General features: G+C 38.8%; 1 protein-coding gene across 1 annotated transcript in view; it reads right to left on the bottom strand.

Moving 5' to 3' along the window:
- map2k5 (mitogen-activated protein kinase kinase 5) overlaps positions 1-19,272 on the bottom strand; it is a 63,462-nt gene that overhangs the window by 17,978 nt on the left and 26,212 nt on the right. The window contains exons 13-19 of the mRNA XM_083916864.1: positions 19,134-19,182; positions 18,944-19,017; positions 17,867-17,917; positions 17,677-17,748; positions 14,467-14,496; positions 8,058-8,084; positions 7,680-7,712 (exon numbers count right to left, since the gene is read on the bottom strand). Of these exons, the coding sequence (XP_083772990.1) occupies positions 7,680-7,712; positions 8,058-8,084; positions 14,467-14,496; positions 17,677-17,748; positions 17,867-17,917; positions 18,944-19,017; positions 19,134-19,182 (336 nt within the window). The remainder of the gene's footprint in view (positions 1-7,679; positions 7,713-8,057; positions 8,085-14,466; positions 14,497-17,676; positions 17,749-17,866; positions 17,918-18,943; positions 19,018-19,133; positions 19,183-19,272) is intronic.

The following is a 19,272-nucleotide window of genomic DNA, read 5'->3' as shown; positions in this document are numbered from 1 at the left end:
AAGTAGCAGGTTCTGCAAAATCACTACAGAAGGATGTTTCAAGCTTTTGTGCTTAAGAAGACAAGGTCCCGAAAGGTGCACAACTTAAACACTTATATATAAAATGACTGATACAACATTTTCAAAAAGGTCATTGATGTTCAGGGTAAAGTATCTTTCTTGTACGAACACTTTTGTGCCTGACCCCAGGGCTACATGCTCTACACTTTCACTTATGTATACATCCAAGCATTGAGTGGTAATTGGCAGTCAAGTTAATCTACAACATCTGCTGGGCTGAACAGCATCTGTCTCGTTGGTCAACTGAACAACAAATCCAGTGATTCAAAAGTTGAAAGTGAAAACCGAAGAGAAACTGCTGTATATATAATCTATATATATATATATATATATATATATATATATATGTATATATTAAAGGTGGCATGGTGTAATTAACATGACAAACATTTGTAACAGCTTAACAGGTCAAGCTTTATCTGTCATGATTATTAATTCCTCGACTGATTCTTATAATTCACTTGTACATGGCTAACGTTAAATTGCCTCTTTCTTTTGACTGAGCCAAGATGCACTTTTCACTGACAAAAGCAAAGTGAGGTCTGCTGGCCAAGGAAGAAACTCTTACAAAGATTAAACAAGAAAGTAAATATATTATTTAGTTTACACGGAACAACTCGAGCAGCAAGAAAATACGAGGCAAACTGCTTTGAGGAGGGACTGATTAATAAAACTATTTTTTTTGCAAACAAAAGCATAAGGGCAGCAACGAGGCTTGATAGAAAGAAGGTGAAGGTGAAAAAAGGTTGATGTTTGGATCTACTTTACTTACAGTATAATGCTGTGGAGAGAGTGTGAGTGTTACGGTGTTGGGAGAAAACTGCAAGACTTTCAAATACTTTAAATCTCAAGAGATACCTGAAGGTGCACTTGGGCACAGAACAAGGTGTTATAAACTATGTTAAGCCATTCAGATGAAGGCTACATTTCTGAATGGTGGTGATTCATGTACACTTCTTGATTATGAATCCATTTTTGACATCCCTAAGGTGTGTGAGAACGCGTTGTGCAGTCTGCCTCATTATGTTGAAGAAACAATTTCTTTCAGGGAAAGAGTGACATTTTTGCCCTTCATTGCAGGTTTTTAAACAACCGTACAGGCAATGCAGGAATTTTTCATTTTGTCAGTACGATAGCATCGCAATAATGCAAGATACAGTCAAGAAACATTACAGGTGTGTAGTTGAGATCAAAATGACGGCCTTATTACTATGTTCTTTTAGTTTGCATCTTGCTGAATTGAGATGGGAAGAAGCCATGAACTTGTGATGTGCAAGTTTTTATGTTATTCTTAGTTTTCATCAGCCATGTTTCATGGCTGAACTGGCTACTTTACTATTAATCATGACATTATAATAATCATTATTATTATTACATTACATTATTTTACAGCAGATCAGACACATTTCCAGCATTTTATTTATTTATTTTTAAAGTCATACACCAATAATAATACAATATGGCCGAACTAACCCAGATTTGCCTCGGAGCTGGCTCCAAAAGTTATCAGCGAGTGGATAATCAGATAGTGGGCTCTTAGCATAACAGGCACCGGTGTTGTTAATAATACATTTATTAACAAGAGGCTAAAATTGACTCAAAATATGAGGGTGACCAAATGTTAATAAAACTCACAGGGACATTTCATCTAAGGACTGAGACTAAATCGTGATGTCAAAATGAACAAAAGGGGTGTGTTTGTGTGTGTGTCAGGCTTGTGACATGTTGTCAATGGAGAGTCTATGAACCGTGTCATGTAGTACAGACTCAACCTCTATTACTGCCCCTCACCTCATTACGCCATCCATTTATTTACTCTCAGTCCGCTTCTTTCAATATCATTTGTAGCGGTTAATGTTTACACTTATTTATAACTTAGATATCCTTTGAGAAAAAACGCGGACCACTGCATGGACACAGCATTATCAAATTAATATTTGTATTTTCTTTGTTTCAATGCCAGTAAACTCCACAAGAGAGCCAACTATGAATTGGTTTGTGAAAAAAAAAACAGCATTAGCATTTTCCTATTTTTAGCGTCAAAATGTATGTTTTGCAAAATGTACAAATAAATATAGAAATTGAAATAGAACAACAATGATAAGAGACAGGGTTTAAGTTACACATTCATTAAAAATAATTAAATGATGGACATAAGTATTATGGTAAAAGGTGGTACAATCTAAATCAATAATTGTTGTTGTTCAATGTACTGTATATGTCAATGTCAACATAGACAGGCTCATTCCTCACAAATGTGAAAAATGGCATTAAGTAAAACACCAATAACTCTGGATCAAATCAAATTGTCATGAATGTAACCCTGATTGCTCTGAAATATAATCAACCTGGCACACCAACATGTACATAAGACAGATATTCCCTCAAATAAAAGAGGTACAATTGGACAACATCAAAACTAAGTTGACCATTAGGCAAACTATATGTGTAAATCCTGCATAATTTATATTAATCCCTGACATCCAATGACATGGACAAAGATATTGTTAAAAAAATACACAAACTACTCAAGATCTGTACAAAAATCATAAAGCCTGGTTCCACAACCAGACATTTATTCAAATGCAGAGAATAAAACCGCTTTACATCTGAAGCCCTGCTGTGCCATTAAAAACACCTCTGGGCAGTGTTCGCTATTCCTTAATGCTCTGATCGGCAGCCTCCCGCAAAGCATGATGCATGATCCCATTTAAATTAACAAAGGAATGGGTTCCCTTCTAATCTCACTGCACTTCACAGTGCTGCCGCCGCCGCTTGGATGAGCAATATATCATAGCACATACAGACACACACAGGCATGCACAAACAAATGCCCTTGAGCAATGCACACCACAAGTCTGAGAGTACACTCTGTTTAGAGGGGGAGCACCAAATAATTTGCAACCACTGTACTATGGTGTATGCATGCACGCACGCAAACAATTGGACCCACAGTTTGTGCAAAGTGTTGACTACACAACCAATTTATGTGTTGTGTAGAGTAAATCTGATACAAAATATCTCCCTGCACTTTCCCCATATATTTGCATGCACCTTTTTTACAGCCACAAACAAACACACATTTATGCATGTATTCATTTCTGAAGCTGAGAGCAACACTGCTGCAGCTTTGATGTGGCAGCAGGCGATGGCACAAAAGACTAGCAGGCTGATGAAAGTGGCTAGTCTGCGTGAATTATTCCTCTGGTTGTCAATGTGCTGCACTAAGAGAACACACACTACGAGGTTACAAGGGTACAAGTAAATATACATGTCATTGCCATGAAGCAATTATTAGGCAAAATTAGATCAGTAATTACAGGCTTGAAAATAAAGTGGGAGTTCTTTATTAGTGGAGCCACTTGCTATAGAAGAAACAGAGCAGAGAGGCACATTAATGAGGGTGGACAATGGACAGATGGGTAGAACAACTACAGAGAACTTTTTGTTCAAGACCTAAGCTGAATAAAGGGAGCATTTTCCTGTGTCATACATTAATACCAAATAACATTAAAAAACACACCGGATCATTTCTAACTGTCTAAAGGCACTTAAAATGTAGAATAGTTAAATTCACTTAAATTGGACATACTACATGAGTTACCATACTGTCCTCAAGATAACCCCTTCTTACTTGAATTGTTGATGCATGTACACAACACTTATAAATATCAGTGTACTTACACGTATGATGTCCTACAAAGTGGCTTCATATTGTAAAGCCATGATACAGCTGTGGAGTTATAGTCTCCTTAGGTTTCAATGATACAAAAAAATATCAAAGCGGACTCAGAAACCCTCATCTTTTAGAGCTCCAGGTTTCGATCTTCTCAACTAATCTTGTGGGTTAAAAGCAAGTTCTTCATTAAATATTGTTTTTGTTAAGCCCACAGTATAACTTCTCTTTTGTGTGACTCAATCCCAGAGGGTATGAATCCAGTTCTTTTAATTCTTTCTACTTTTTACCAAGGAGCTGTGGACAGCTCGCTCTGTGAATTATCCAGGTAAACCGGATCACCATTTTTTACAAAGAGACATTGCTTTTGAAATTTCAACAGAATTTGTATGGCTGGATACCGCTAGGTAATAGAGAAAATGTATTATTTTTTAAGTTGGGTGAACTGCCTCGGAAATATGGTAAGGTGTGACTTAAGGCCACCTTTTCTCTTGGTTACATTACATTTATCTATGTTGAAGTCATTATTTTCAAGGCCACTCTCCTTTGTCCCCTTGTGTAGACACATTTGTATTTGTATTTTCATCTCCTTATTTATTTGGTCTTTCTCAGCCACACGTGTGTGTGTGTGTGTGTGTGTGTGTGTGTGTGTGTGTGTGTGTGTGTGTGTGTACGGGAGAGAGGCAGACTCTTACACACTGACCCCCACCACCACCACCACACACACATACCTCCAGCTACAATAATATTAATGATCCACTCACAGGAGCCTATTACTCATTCAGCCATTAAAGCAACTTTCAAAACCCCGGTGGATAAGTTACACACAAAATCAAAGCATCACAACCAAAGAAAAAAGTATTTGGCTCACATCTACAGTATGTACTATTGGGCAATACTTACTAAATGTCAATGAGCCAGGTATAATTTATCACACCTGTCATGATGTTGAAGTCAGGTGTGTCTAGCTCAATTAAAAATACTGTAGCATTAAATTATTTCTGTGTAAGAAATGCTATATAAATAAACTTGCCTTGCCTTAAATTAACTACTCCATAGGATCAGTGCTCACCTATGATGCCTGTAAATTCTACAAGTAGTACCATAATAATAAACTTTATTTATAGAACACTTTTCCAAACCTTTGTCTTGAGTCGGGACTTAGGAACAGCCAGCAGAGCCCTGCTTGAGGATATGAAACTGCACTCTGGCTCATACAGTTTGGGAGTAGGGATTCAGCAAAATAACTGGGAACTAAACCATCAAGTACTTTAAAAAGGTAATCATTCAAAACTTGAAACCATTTCTGAAACTTACTGGTAATTTAGCCGCACTTTACTGGTAACCAGTTAAGAGAGGCTAAAACAAATTTTGGCTGATATGATCTTGTCTAAAAGCCCTGCAGTTTCATTTTGACCAGCTGAAGGTGTGAGATAGTGTTTATTAATTTACCCTGACAATAACTGATGATCATTGCTTTTTTCAATGGTTTTTAATGGGACATAAATGTGTGTATCATCCGCAAAACAATGGAACTGAATTTTGTTTTTATGTTTATGTCCCAGTGGCATTGTGTATATGCAGAACAACAAGGGGCAAAGGATGTAGCCTTGGGGAACACCACAGGTCAGGCGGGCCACAGAACAGGAGGTCTCCTTGACATTACTGAATAAGAACTGTGTGATAAATACAATTTGAACCAGTCTAAAGCAGTATCCCTGATGCCAACCTTTTTCTCGAGAGGACCCAAAAACTGTCAAATGCTGAGCTCAGATCAAGAAAAATTTAAGAAGAACAAACTCTAGCATCAGTTGTATGAGGTCTGAGTTGGCAACAAACTGGCCCTTTTCCACTCCACTTGACTTGACTCACTCCCTTTTAGTTTTCCGAAAATTTGTACCTGCTACCTGTTACTTTTTTTTTAGTATTACCTCGGTGGTTGAGGTTCCAAACGAGATGAGAAGATACTAGTTAAGTGGAGTTAAGGGTGTGTCGCAACACTAAAAACATGTTTGTGCCGGAGACGAGAGAGAATGTTTTTTTAAGTGTTGAGTTACAGCTGATGGAAACCAAACATTTCCTGATATAGTTGCTTTGTAAACAACAAAACAATGAGGGACTTGTATTGCGATGGTGTTATAGGAAATTAAAGGTGTTTATCAACTGTGTTACCACTGCTCCTAAAGCTTTCCAGCTTCTAAATAGCAACAGGAATGTCTGTATTAAATATCCTAAATAGCCTTTCCTTAAATCCGAGAGCATTTTATCAAACTAAAAATAAGGATATTTTATACCGGCAGACCATCGTGCCAAAACTGCTACCCTTTGCCAGACAACAGGAGCACACAGAGCTGTTGACCCTGGAACAAAAACATGACATCACTGACTGTATGAAAGTAACATCCATAAAAAAAGATTCACTGTCATTTCTCTGACATGAGAAATACTTTCAGAATATTGATGTTTAAAGATCCAAAAACGGCAAAGCAACCAAAGCTCCGTATAGCCTCCGAAAAGCCCCGCCACTGAAGACCCATCTTTAAGCAGGTAGCCGCTGCAGTGGAAAAGCAAACCCCTGCTGGGCTGGTGCGCCAAGTTGAGTATGATGCAAACGCCATAAGATAGAGCACTTCTCTGGGTATTCTACTACACATTTACCTGTATACACTTCCTGACTCTAGTGCAGTCCTCAACCTTTACAACATCTCTGAGCAACTCCATCTTTCCAAATGCTTAACTGCTTGTTTCTTCCTCCAAAGCACTGCATTAGCTGGGCAGTAAGGCAGTGCTGACTCACAAGGGACAATATAAATGTTCACTTGCCTCAAGGGGAAGAACAGGGCAAGGCACAGGGAACATTGTTTTGAGTGATGCCTCTGTCTAGCTGACTAATGAACAGTTCAGCTCGGGTCAATCCATTACAACCAAAAGCATTTAATTATTAATTACGGCCAAATCTTTAGGCAGTTAAGGACAAGTGACATTGTACGTTAAATTTGCAATATAGCTGGTGATGGCGTTTGGGAGACTAGTTTAAGGCTAGAAAGGCATAGTGGTATTTCTGCTACCAGTGGATGTCAGCAAACAATAAATAATAGAAAGAGATGAGGGAAAGGTTGTGACTGCTCTTTTTGATGAAAATATGGGCAGATACACATACACCAAAAATAGCATGTTCATACGTCAAGAAACATAAAACTGTGTGTGAGGAGGAGAGGGAGCATTTCAGTATCAGATGGTACCTAGGTTAAGTCGGTCTAAAAGGTGTCATAAATATGGAAGGCATCACTGAAAAGGTTAATGGCACATTTCACAATATACTTGTGCCACTGCTCTGTCTAATTTTATGATGACACTTGTTCAATTTTGGAATTAAATGTTAAAATCAATCACAAGTATGGAGCTGCGAAATTTTTGGAAAGAAATTGAATGAAAGAGAGATATGATGGTTAAAATGACAGCTTACAAAACGATGTATGTCAATCTTGTCTCTGTTGCTGATTTGTTGCTTTTATACTCATGTATGTTTATATGTTGTGTGCCTACTATGACATAAATATGTTACTTATTAGATGGATAGTGTATGGTGGTTGATGGTTTAATTTTGTGTTTGTGTTAAACCTTTTTATACAGAAACAAACACCCAGTGCAATCATAAGAATAGTCCTGGTTAAACAAACACTTTGGTATTGGCTCTGTACTACACAGAATTTAGAATTGTGTTGCTGTGTGTGCATGTGTGTGTCACTCATGACAGGTCCAGCCTCTACAGTAATGTGGGTGTGCATATGTGTATTGCCTGAGGCAGTTGCATAGGGTGAAGGGTTGAGTGAGTGGGGAGAAAAGCCGCCTGAGTGGTTTGCTTCATTAGGAAACAAAATATAAGCTTTCCGGGCCATTAGGACTGACTTTAGATGCAAAAGCACATAAGACGACGACTCACCTCATCAACGATGCATTGCAGTAACTGGAGAGGCTGGAAGAGGAGAGACACAGGGAGATGAAAAAAAACATGTCAGCCTACATGAAATTTCTTGGCAATAGGGAAAATCAATAGTGTGACCAAAAAAAGTATCTACTTAGATAAATCAAAGTACGCAGCAAGATCAGGCAAAGAAATCTTTCACCTCCTGCATGTTTTTATTATTCCGTAATGGCACCTAATGTAATACCAGCAGTTTAAGCATGGTCTAATATGTCATTGCAAAAATGCAATTTTGAGTGTATTTTTTCAAATGAGAGAGCCAACCAAGAGTAACAGACTACAGAGTGGGAGACCCTTTTATTTCCTTTCCTACTATTCTAATGCAATAAAACTTACCATTAAGGATCCTTGGTTCTTCTGAATCTGTAGGGCAAGACAGAGAAGAGGGGACGAGGCAATATGTAATTAGAGTGTCATAATCAAGACGATGCACTTGGACACATTATGATCACGAGGAGAAAATTATTGCTTTCCTGTTGGCAATTTGTGAGTATGCATTAACACCATTTACATAATGAAAACACACAAATGTTAATGGCCTTGTTCTCATTTGTGGAGAATGGGGGTAAAAGATCCACAAATGCTAATTTTCAGAGTAGTACTTTATTCATACCCTCCAGGTTATCTAGATGTGCTGGGATAACTGTTACAAACAGTATGAGCAAGCGCTGTAATGAGCATGCTCAATGAGTCAATTTCACAGGTGCAACACTGACAATAAACAGGCCAGGACACGGTGAGCTACCTACATACATAATGATAATAGGGTTAAAGATGATGATGATTTTTCAGACAAAACAAAACAGGAACAGATACAAGAGATTTAAGAGAAGATCTTTCAAGGTGTGGAAAAAATTACCCGAAATAACTACTGTTCAGAAGAGACAAAACATAGAAACAGAAATCTAAGACATACAACATGCACTTTCTATGTTCACAGTCAAGACATGTGAAATGTTTGATTTCTTATAAATACGGTATGAGCTAGAATATGAACTTTTTATTTGGAAGATCTAGACATGGCCTCATAATGTCAAAGACACTGCAATGAAACTTCTTCCCCATTAGAGCCCCGCAGACGTGTATTAATTGTGACAATCCGTTTAAATGCGGAAAACCCCAAATTTTTTAACTTCATACAGACTTCGTGATATAAGGCCTGACGACTAGGTTAAGCTAAATGTCTAAGAATACTTGGTAAATAAATTGCTCATTTCTTCAGGGGTTTTGACAGTGCATTAGAGCACTTATTGATTCACTCAATTAAATACAGGTTTTCACACTCTGCAAACACCAAGAGACTCCTAAACTGCCTCTATATCCAGTTTTGCCTGAACCAGACACATTAAAGGGAACTATGGAAAACTAATTTGTTCAGAAATAATTACTAGGACAAAATTGCATGCTACTCCAGGGTTTGAAATTGGATAGTAAGAGACCAACTTATTCAAGCATAATTGAGCACCTATTTCTTTTTGTACTAGGTAGCTTGACCACATAACAAAAAGAGAGGTTTAAAAACGCCTCAGTTTCTTTCCCCTTTCTCTCATCCCTGTGCGTTGATTATCTGGTAGACATTCATTCATTAACCGCATGTTCATCCTGAGGGTAAACATTGATGAAAATGGCATCTATACTTAAAAAAACTTCCATGATGTCTTTTTCACATTTTCTTCTGATAGCAGGGGCTAGTTTCACAAAAATGGACTTTGACTTTGTCTTAGATCTAGCCGCTATTCAGACTTTAGACGGACGTCTAAATTCATCCAAGTGATGGCAGTTTTACTGTAACACTGGCCTAAAACTAAAGACTAGTCTGAAATAAATTTTGTGAAACCAGGCATCATTTGAAAATCTTCCTAAGTATAAATGTCATATCAAACAATGTTTACCCTCAGGGAGAACATGCAGATAATGGTACGATCTAAGGGGTGCAAACTGAGGTTGTGTTTGCTGCAGAAGGTGGGAAGTTACCCGCGTCCTACAGGACTGTTTGTAAATAGCTGTGAGTGTGTGTGTGTGTTTGTGTGTGTGTATGTATCTCTAATTAATGACTGCACTTGTGCAAAGCATCATCTTCTTCTTTCTCTGAGCTGGAGAGCCCTGTCAAAAGTGGTTTTGTGACAATGTGTGTGCCACAAGCTTTTTACATTATTTGAAAATATCACAGTGGGCTCAATGTGAAAAAAAGTAATTCACAATTTTAAACGTCAAATGATTTCTGTTCCTTTCAAGAGCAACTCAATAAATAATTCTTAAAGATCAGATGACTTTTCCCTCCTTAAGAATTTCAAAGATATTTCTTCAAAGGTAAGGAATACGAAAAGTCCTACAAAAGGCTTTCTTTTTTAATCAAAATTGCCAATTTCAACAAAGGTTGACGTGCCTGGTCTGGTTGTGGGCAAGGGCAGTCCCACTCTTGCACCATGGAGATATCACTATAAAGAGGGGAAAACGGGCAAGAGGTCCTTCTCTCTAAGTCACTCTGTCAGCCTGAGAACTACCCTTGGATTATGCAGCTCTTTTCTGATCTCCTTCAAATGGAAAACCCTAGACTGGCTATCCCCACCCCCTTCTACCAGTGATTTGAATTTGCCCCGCACAAGGGTCTGGAAAAGAGCAGGTCTATTCCTCCTGTTTCCTATCCCTTTTTTCTGGATCCAATCATCAAGCAAGCTTTTTTCACCTGGCGCACTATTGGCTGGTTAAAGCTGATGAGGACAGAGAAGCGTTGCATGCAGTTTTATCCTTTAAGCAATTTCAGTCAATAGCAACTGGACTTGGTTATTTGTCTAGGAAGACGTTTCACCTCTCATCCAAGAGGCTTCATCAGTTCATGTATGCATCTGACCAGGCTGGGACTGGTTCAACTAACTGGTGTGGAGATCCAGGTATTTAACCTCTAACAAGGCCGATGATGTCACTGAAACCCTTTGTGCTCCTAGTGCCAACGACCAGCGTTAGAGTGGCAGTCGTTGGTGGGAAGTTGGGAAGTGGCAAAGATCACTACATTGGAGAAACAAAACAGCCACTGCATAAACACACCCAAAACAGGAGAGCTGACTCCTCAGGCCTGGACTCCACTGTCCACTTACACCTCAAGGAGAAAGCCCACTCCTTTGATGACAACAATGTCCAAATCTTGGACAGAGAGGACAGAGGATTGAAAGAGGAGTGAAAGAAGCCATCTATGTTAAAGTGGAGAAACCATCTCTAAACAGAGGAGGAGGTCTGAAACACCACTTATCTCCAATTTACAATGCTGCCCTTTCATCCCTTCCTAGGAGATTCAACAATCTAACCTCTAAGAACAAATGGCCTCCATTAAGACTCACTAGAGTACTAACAAAGCCGAAACCAACTTCCCACCAACGACTGCCACTCTAACGACGGTTGTTGGCACTTGTGGCACAAAGGGTTTCAGTGACATCATCGGCCTTGTTAGAGGTTAAATACCTGGATCTCCACACCAGTTAATTAGACCAGTCCAAGCCTGGTCAGATGCGTACATGAACTGATGAAGCCTCTTGGATTAGAGGTGAAAGGTCTTCCTAGACAAACAACCAAGTCCAGTTGCTTTTGACTGAAATTGCTTTGAGGATAAAGATGACCTGGACAAATGAGAATATTCACAGGCTTAAGCAGTTCTATGTTTACAATTTACATTCAACATGGCGGCCACCGAAAAGCAGCAACCGCTACCTGTTGATGCAGCTGTCCCTGCGGTTTTAAATGATTTCCTTGGCAAGTTTACTTTGAAAACTGAGCAGAAACTTGCTCTGGAGTAATTCCTCCGCAGAAAGGATGTATTTGCTTTACTGCCGATTGGTTTTGGTAAAAGTTTAATCCACCAGTTGGTGGTCAAACGAATGGAGTGCATCATCGTTGGTCTGATTGGTTGAAGGACTGTCCAGTTGTGTGCAGCCATTTAAACTACGCCCGCCTCTTGTGCTGAAGAAAATGACAGCTGCCTTCCAAGACCAACGTACAATCGTAGATTGAACTTGGTCCGACAATAGCCAGGCTAGGAAAACCCTTCATTAGACGCCAAACGTGTCAATACTGCTTACCTTAGATTCACTGAGTGGTAAATAGATTTGCAATAGAGTAAGTTCTATTAAAGTCAAAATATTACATCTTAAAAATAATTTATCATTCATAAATGAAAGAGGGAGACCAAATACAAGGTAGTGCAGACCATGCGCATTATTGAAAAATGTTTGGGTGACAACATGGTAATGAATAGTGACAAATGTACTGTAGCTTTACATAAGATTAAAAAGGAAGGGTCAATATCTTTTCTGATCATTTTTAAAGGGAAGCCTAACACACTAAATTATTTCTGAAACGGGGGCATTTGACCACATATGGTGTAAAAGTTCAGAGCTGGTGTGGTGTGCTGCAAAATTACAGCAAACATTGTTTACACCACATACAGTACAATAGCATTTTCTTTCCATTTCCTTTGAGAAGAAAAAACAAGTAACAAAGGGAATGCGTCATGCTTTTTGACGGATGCAGTGATGTGCAATGGAAGCTCCTGAAAAATGCACACAAATAACTGACATGGTATTTCAACCAAAAATTCATTCAAATTTGAAAAAATACGACAAAATACAGAGAAACAAAAACAACCATCGAGCAAGCAAATCAATCAGAAGCAATAGTGCTGGCGGCTGTATACACATCACATCAGGTCTGGTGTCTTCAAAGACTTTTAGAGCGAGCCGTGCAAAAACTCCATTAACTCCTGACAAAGGACGCAAATGAATCCCGACATGTGGTGAAGAGGAATTAAAGAGACCATCTCTAATCATGACAAACATTAAGTGATGACTCCACTGTGCATCTATACACAAAAGAATGAATGAGGGATAATGCGTCAACTAACAACAAATTAAAGCAAATAGCAAGAACACACACTTTCTCAGCATGTAAAAGGTGAACAAAAGACTCCAAACAATGCTAAAACTGGCTTTTCTAAAGTGAAAATCATGAACGCCTCATAACCAAATTCAACTTTAACAACTCATCCTAAGTCTTCGACTAACATGAGTGGCATATCAGATGACACTGATTCTCTTCCAATCTCTCTCTCTTACATCTTCTCCAACTTCTCCCTCAGTATGTACTAAAATGTTCTCTGTGAAGTGTAGCAGGGGTTTTTTGCACAGACAGCTGTGCCAGCGTCTGCAAAAATGACAGCTTAGGCCCGAGGACTTTGGCTGGCTGCGCCTGACGAGCTGGATCCGAGTGCTCTCGCCACACTGCTCTGCTACAGCCTGCAGGTGAACTGTCTGCAGTACCATATGGAGTTAGGGGAAAATTAACACTGAGATGAGGAAAGCTGCGTGACTGTGGAGAGCCTAAACTATAAACTGAGAGGCATTCCTGATATTTTGTCTATCTTATTTCTATCAATGAGGGTTGATTAAAATACCATTCACTTGCAAAGATACACTTACAATTAACATGATAATGGAAGCATTGAATGAAGGAATAGTGCTCTAAAATCAGACATGCCCTAGGCTATAGTCACACATACGCTCCAAATAAGTAGACACACAGATTGATCATTGTGTGACTTTTACATCACTGTATTTGAGTGTTATACAAACACTACTTTGCTCCTGTGCACAAAGGCTTGTATAATGCTTTTCATTATGGCTCAAGAATTAACGATCAATACAGAAAACAAGTGAATAGCTACATCACAACTGTAATCCGTCTCACAGATGGCTGTTCACTTTGGTAGTATCCGACTATTGTCTTACATAGATGCTGAGATTTTAAGTCTTATACGAAATCCAACTCTAATGTTTAGTAAATTGATAGTTGACATTGTGAAAAAAGCAGTCAATTAGGCAATCCCTGATCATATAGTACAGTGGTTAGAGCACATGCTGCTTCTTTAATCAACCGCAATGAGGTTTCATTTGACTGGTGGAGAAGTCCGGTGTCGCATACATTAAGCCTGCAGGCTCAGAAAATGGTCAAATGTGCCAATATGAAGAACACAGGCAAGGTTTATTTCCCTTGTTAATCAAACAAAAAGTGGAAAGTTTTCGCTAGTTTCCTTACGTTAAAATTGAAATTAAAAACCACCATATTTCTATGATATAATTCAGGTTTACACAGAATCATTTTCACACAAGCACAATGTAGTTCTAAGAACAATGTCTTCATTTGATCGTTCATGAAGACAAGCGGCCAGGAGGTAACCTGAGGTAACCAGATTTAGATTGCTTGGCTAGGGATTAGTGAGATAAAACCATCTTAAAGGGCTAATTAAGACTTGATGGGATTGGGAAGTCACTTCAGAGGTCGGCAATTACATTTGAGCAGGATTTTAACTTAGTGTAATGAGGGGAAAACACTAAAGAGTAGATTTATACATTTAAAGTTATATATCAATAGTGAACAGCTAATCTAGAAAATAATATAGATGACAGAAAGTTATATTTCCAGGTCAACAGACTTTTAACTCTCATGCAGGGGTAATATCAGTGCCTCATATAATAGTTACAGCTAAATAAAAATAAAATGTTTGAGAGAGTTTGATGTTTTGGAATCATGGGGAAATTTCATTGGTATAGAAAAAAAAAATTATATATATATATGTATATATGTATTTTTTTTAACTGTAATCCAATACGATCAAGCCAAAGACCCTTTGAAAAAATCTGAAAATTGATAAAAACAATTAGCCTCAAATACAAATAACTAAACAGTGAAAGTGACTCACCTGTGGATAGGGGAACATGCCCAGCGCCAACTGTGTAAAGAAAAAAGAAATAATAACAGTTATAAGATACTGTTAGATTATTCTTGATATTTAGAAATAATAAACATACTCGTGGGGTAATATCAACATGCCTATAAAAAGGAATACTTTTGAATCAAACCTCCATAAAACTCGCATTAGTGCAGCTAACAATAAGTAACTTTATATTCTTATTTTAGGCTGTGGCTAAGATTCTACCCACCCTCGGAACAAGAAGAAAATTCGATACTTTCTGTCCTGGGAGCAAAAAAAAATGATTGCGGGAACCCAGAGAAATGTACTTGTATCTAAAGGTATAATTTCAGCTACATTCCAAATATTATGTTGTTGATATTTCAAGATATACTAAAAGTGTAAAGGAGAAATATGCATAACCCTATGGGTTCCCAACCTAAACGCTTTAGTGTATTATATGGTGCTACTAATAATTATAAAGACAAAAGAAGTCAGTTTATGTAAATCAACATTAGAATGAACATAACTTTGTATGTAGCTTGAACTTAGCTGAGATAATCATGAAATGCCAACGTAATTGTCTGCTCAGCCTCATGGAAGTGATATGACAATTTTTTTCATTGTAAGACCTAGGGATGGGCGTGAGTGATCGATTCCTCAAGTAGTCTTCGTTTCAAATTAACTTGATGGTAATCAAAAAATGCTTCTGCGCTTGACCCGTGACTCAAACACCTTTGATTTTTGGAACCAGCGCTTCGCCTCATCATCAGAGAAGTTGTATGACCTACATGACAGGGTTATTGTGCAAGGTCCAGACAACATGAAGGGAGAAAGCAGTGACATTCGGGGCCGCAACGTCGAGGCACTGAACACCCTCTTCAGGGAGGAATAGCTCGAAAATATGGATGTCAACAAGCTAGAAGCTCGTTTCTGTGAGCCATGCATTCGTCCTTAGAAAAATTGCATTGTGTCAAAGCAGCACCTGCCAGTCCCTGCCACCTCTGTGACAGCAGAGTGGATGTTCTCCACAGCTGGACTGATCATTAACAGGAAGGAAACAATGTTTTGAAGATGTGGTCGTGAAAAACTATATCCTTAGAGGGGAACTGTGACTGTTTTGATTGAGAATAAGCAGTAGGTGTTGGGTAGGCTGTATTGCTGTGCACCATTATTCCTGCAGGAAGAAGCGTTGCATTTTAAAAATAGATTTGGAAAATCAAGTACAAGGCCCTTGAGGAATTGATGCAATACCTAGATCTTGGAATTAACTAGTCCATCCATAACTAATTACATTCGTTAAAGCAAAAGTCAAAAATCGCATTACAGTACATCTTCCATTAGCGCTGAGAGGCTGCTGATTCATGCTGACCTGCACTGCGTTCTGGCTGTACCGTGTCCCCCGGTCTAAAAGACTAACGTAAAGGACCTACACATTTCTGTAGTAGCAGTATAAGCCTATTTTGTTTAGTAATATAGAATTTTTTCTGTTTTCCTGTTATTATATTTCTCTGGAAATAGTTTGGATGTGTATTCCTGGGAATTCCTACTCCTACTCCTTACAGATACTGTTTGACCGTGTACAGTAGGGACCTCAGAGTGGTGACCACATTTCTCCAACCAGCGGCATTTCTACCAACCAGCGGCAAACTCAATTTTTCATATCATGTGAATATGTATATATGTCTATTTCTACTTCTATTTCTTCCCTTTTTAAATGCAACTTTATTTCTTATTTTTGCAATTTTTTTTATCTTTTATCTTATTTTGTAATATGTTTCTGCTTGTAATATTCTGTCGCTGCTGTGACAAACAAATTTCCCTGTCGGCGGGACATTAAAGGTTTTCTGATTCTGATTCTAAACATAGGTCAACATGAACCAGGGGTCACAGGACTTGCTGGTTGGCTGAGGATATTATCTGGCTGCACTCTGCAGCTAAAAATGAACTGTCCCCCAACTTTTAGTTTGGCTGCACTTCACAGCGGACTGTGGCTCACAGACCGTAGGCTCTGAGCGGCCACTGCAGCTTTCCATAGACATTGCACGACTGCACTTTGTCACTGCTTGGTGTTTTCAGAGTTAAGATTATACAGGTAATCATGATAATGTGTCCACCCCCTGTCTATATACACATGCATTAATTTATACATGCCTTTCCACTGCCACATGGCATGTCATGTAATGACAGGGAATCCAAGACAAAGAAGGAAAATGATGCTAAAGCCACTGAAGCGTACAGAACTTGAGACTTTCTGTCTTGGAGGTAAGCTTAGTGTCCGCCTGCTGATAACACTTCCTCATCAAACAACATCCGCTATTAGTTAATAACCCCCCCACGATGACCACCTGCAGAGAACAAAATAGAGGGATAAGGAGACACGGGACAGGACTGTGGGATGGTAGTATGTAATGTGTGTATGGGTTTTATTTTGGCTGGGGGGTTGCGTGACAGCTCTCCATGACATTTGGCAAGTCACTCGGTGTGGACATTTTTCATCTTGGTCAAGAGCAGCTTATTGGCAACATTAAGTTATTAAAACGACAAAACGCTCACAGTCTTTCCTTGAACATAAATAGACCAACTAGTAGGCTAAAGATCAATCTAAATTGAGTGGCACTGCAAGACATTTCATTTAGCTTAATGCACACATCCACTGCTGGAAATAAAGACAACAGGTCCAGGGGGGTCCACTGCAATAAAACCCTCTATCTTTATCACACAGAGATCACGTCAATAACTGTGACATGGCTTCTTCCTTCTGAACCCATCTATTATTGTTATAATTGTAATGATATTTAACATTATTGGCAAACAAAGGTGAGGCAGAAGCTCAAATCATTTGTAATATTGCAGAAGGAGTTTCTGTGGACAGAAACAGATGGAGAATCAATAGTGTCAGTGGGAGGACAAGAGGCCAGGGAATATTATACTGAAATTAAAATGTTATTTTAAAAAGCAGGGTGTCAGTCAAGCACTTGACCTATTGTGAAAGAGACACTGATGCACACAAATGCATCTGACGTTGCTCAATGAGTAACAGACAACCTTAACATATATTATTTTATCAATTAGATTTATAATGTAGTATATGACATCAGCATCAAAAATTAAATTGACCAATTTAGCTATAATTTAGTGACCCCTCCTTTCCCCACATTTTTGTGTACAAGGGCCAGCTAAAGTCTTAAGCCATTTATTTTATATTTATTGTCGCACCTCCATAAAAGAGATTCCCACGCTCCAGACATCTGCGTGGATACCATACTGTTCTCCTGATATCCTTTCCGGCTGTGGAATAAAAACATACATCAAAAACTGTAAGGAAAAATTTAGAGACTAACTCATATCTTAACTAATAAAACTTTAAAATCAATTGACATGAGACTGAACTTAAGGGGTCACTCACCGCCATGTATGCGTTAGTTCCCACATATGTTTTGGCAATAGAATTCACCAACTGCAAAATAAATGAATTACTAAGCAACTAATTATGCTGCATATCAATATAAATTCTGACTATTAAACTGACCATAATAAGCTACTTTAACTCTTATAAATCACTTCTAGGATTCATTAATTCATTGTTCTATATTAGAGAGTTAGAAAAGATGGACCTAACTTACATTATCTAAATCTATTGACATAACAGGCTGATATTTTGGACTGCTCTCACTCCTCCCACAAGGGAACAGGAGTAAGACAAGGAGACATTAGTGAGTCTGAGTGTGTGTGGATACAATGGCGCATGCCATCAATGACAGGACTGTGATAATGAGTGTCTGTTCCCTTAAGGCTTTTTGTTGAGCATGCCCTACAGCGTGTGCGTGGGAGGGAGAGTGTGTATGTGTGACAGAGAGATAAACAGAAAAATAGAGTTAAAAAAGACAGAGGACAAGTCAATGCTGCTAGTGTTATTCACTCAGGTCACTCTGGGTGTAAAAATCACCTTGGAGCTTCCAAGGAAGTGGAGGTTACAAATGAATAACAATTTGCAACGGAAAAATTGCTGTGTGTGTGTGTTGAAAAGGGAGACAAAGTCCTCAGGGTTGATGTTTTGGCAAACGCTGAAGGTCTGTCCCTGATGATTACAATGGAAACACACACACAGGGCTATTGTCTGCCACACGAGCTTTCCCCACATCTACTGAATACATATCAATGAGGCTTTGCTGTTGTGTGTGTGCAGGTCATAATTATAACCAGTGATTTTTTGGAGGCTGCAGAATAATGAAGGTGGGGGGGGGAGTTAATGTGAGAAGAAGACCCTTGGGATATCACTGATGATTTGAGTTGAAAATGAATGCAGTGATTGCAACGCTGACCACACACACACACACACACACACGCACACACGCACACGCATGCACGCACACACACACGCACACGCACGCACGCACGCACACACACACGCACACACGCACGCACGCGACTGTGGTGATGCAGCTTCTCTCTCTCCCATGCTCACACAAACAAATCAGTGTACCTGTGTGCTGACACCAAAGTCACAAAGCTTGACTTGTCCTCGGGTGTTTACCAGCATATTGGAAGGCTTGACATCTGCGGAGACAAACTGCTTGATAAAACTGCAACATCAGCACTCTACAGCTTGTCTTCATCAACTCTCTTTTCGTCTTTTTTTTTTAATAACAGAGCCCGCACACTGCCTTACTCACCTCTGTGAAGTATCTTCAGACTCCACAGATATGTCAGGCCTTTGACTACCTAGAGACACAGACAAAAAGAGTAGATTCACTTAAACATCATTCTATTTTTTTCATCAGCACATATTTGAGCTTAATAATGAATTGAACT

Source organism: Echiichthys vipera (genome assembly GCF_963691815.1).
Source record: "Echiichthys vipera genome assembly, chromosome: 1".
Classification (NCBI taxonomy): Eukaryota; Metazoa; Chordata; class Actinopteri; order Perciformes; family Trachinidae; genus Echiichthys; species Echiichthys vipera.
The sequence above is the reverse complement of the archived record's forward strand: the minus strand, read 5'-3'. Positions and strand labels throughout refer to the sequence as shown.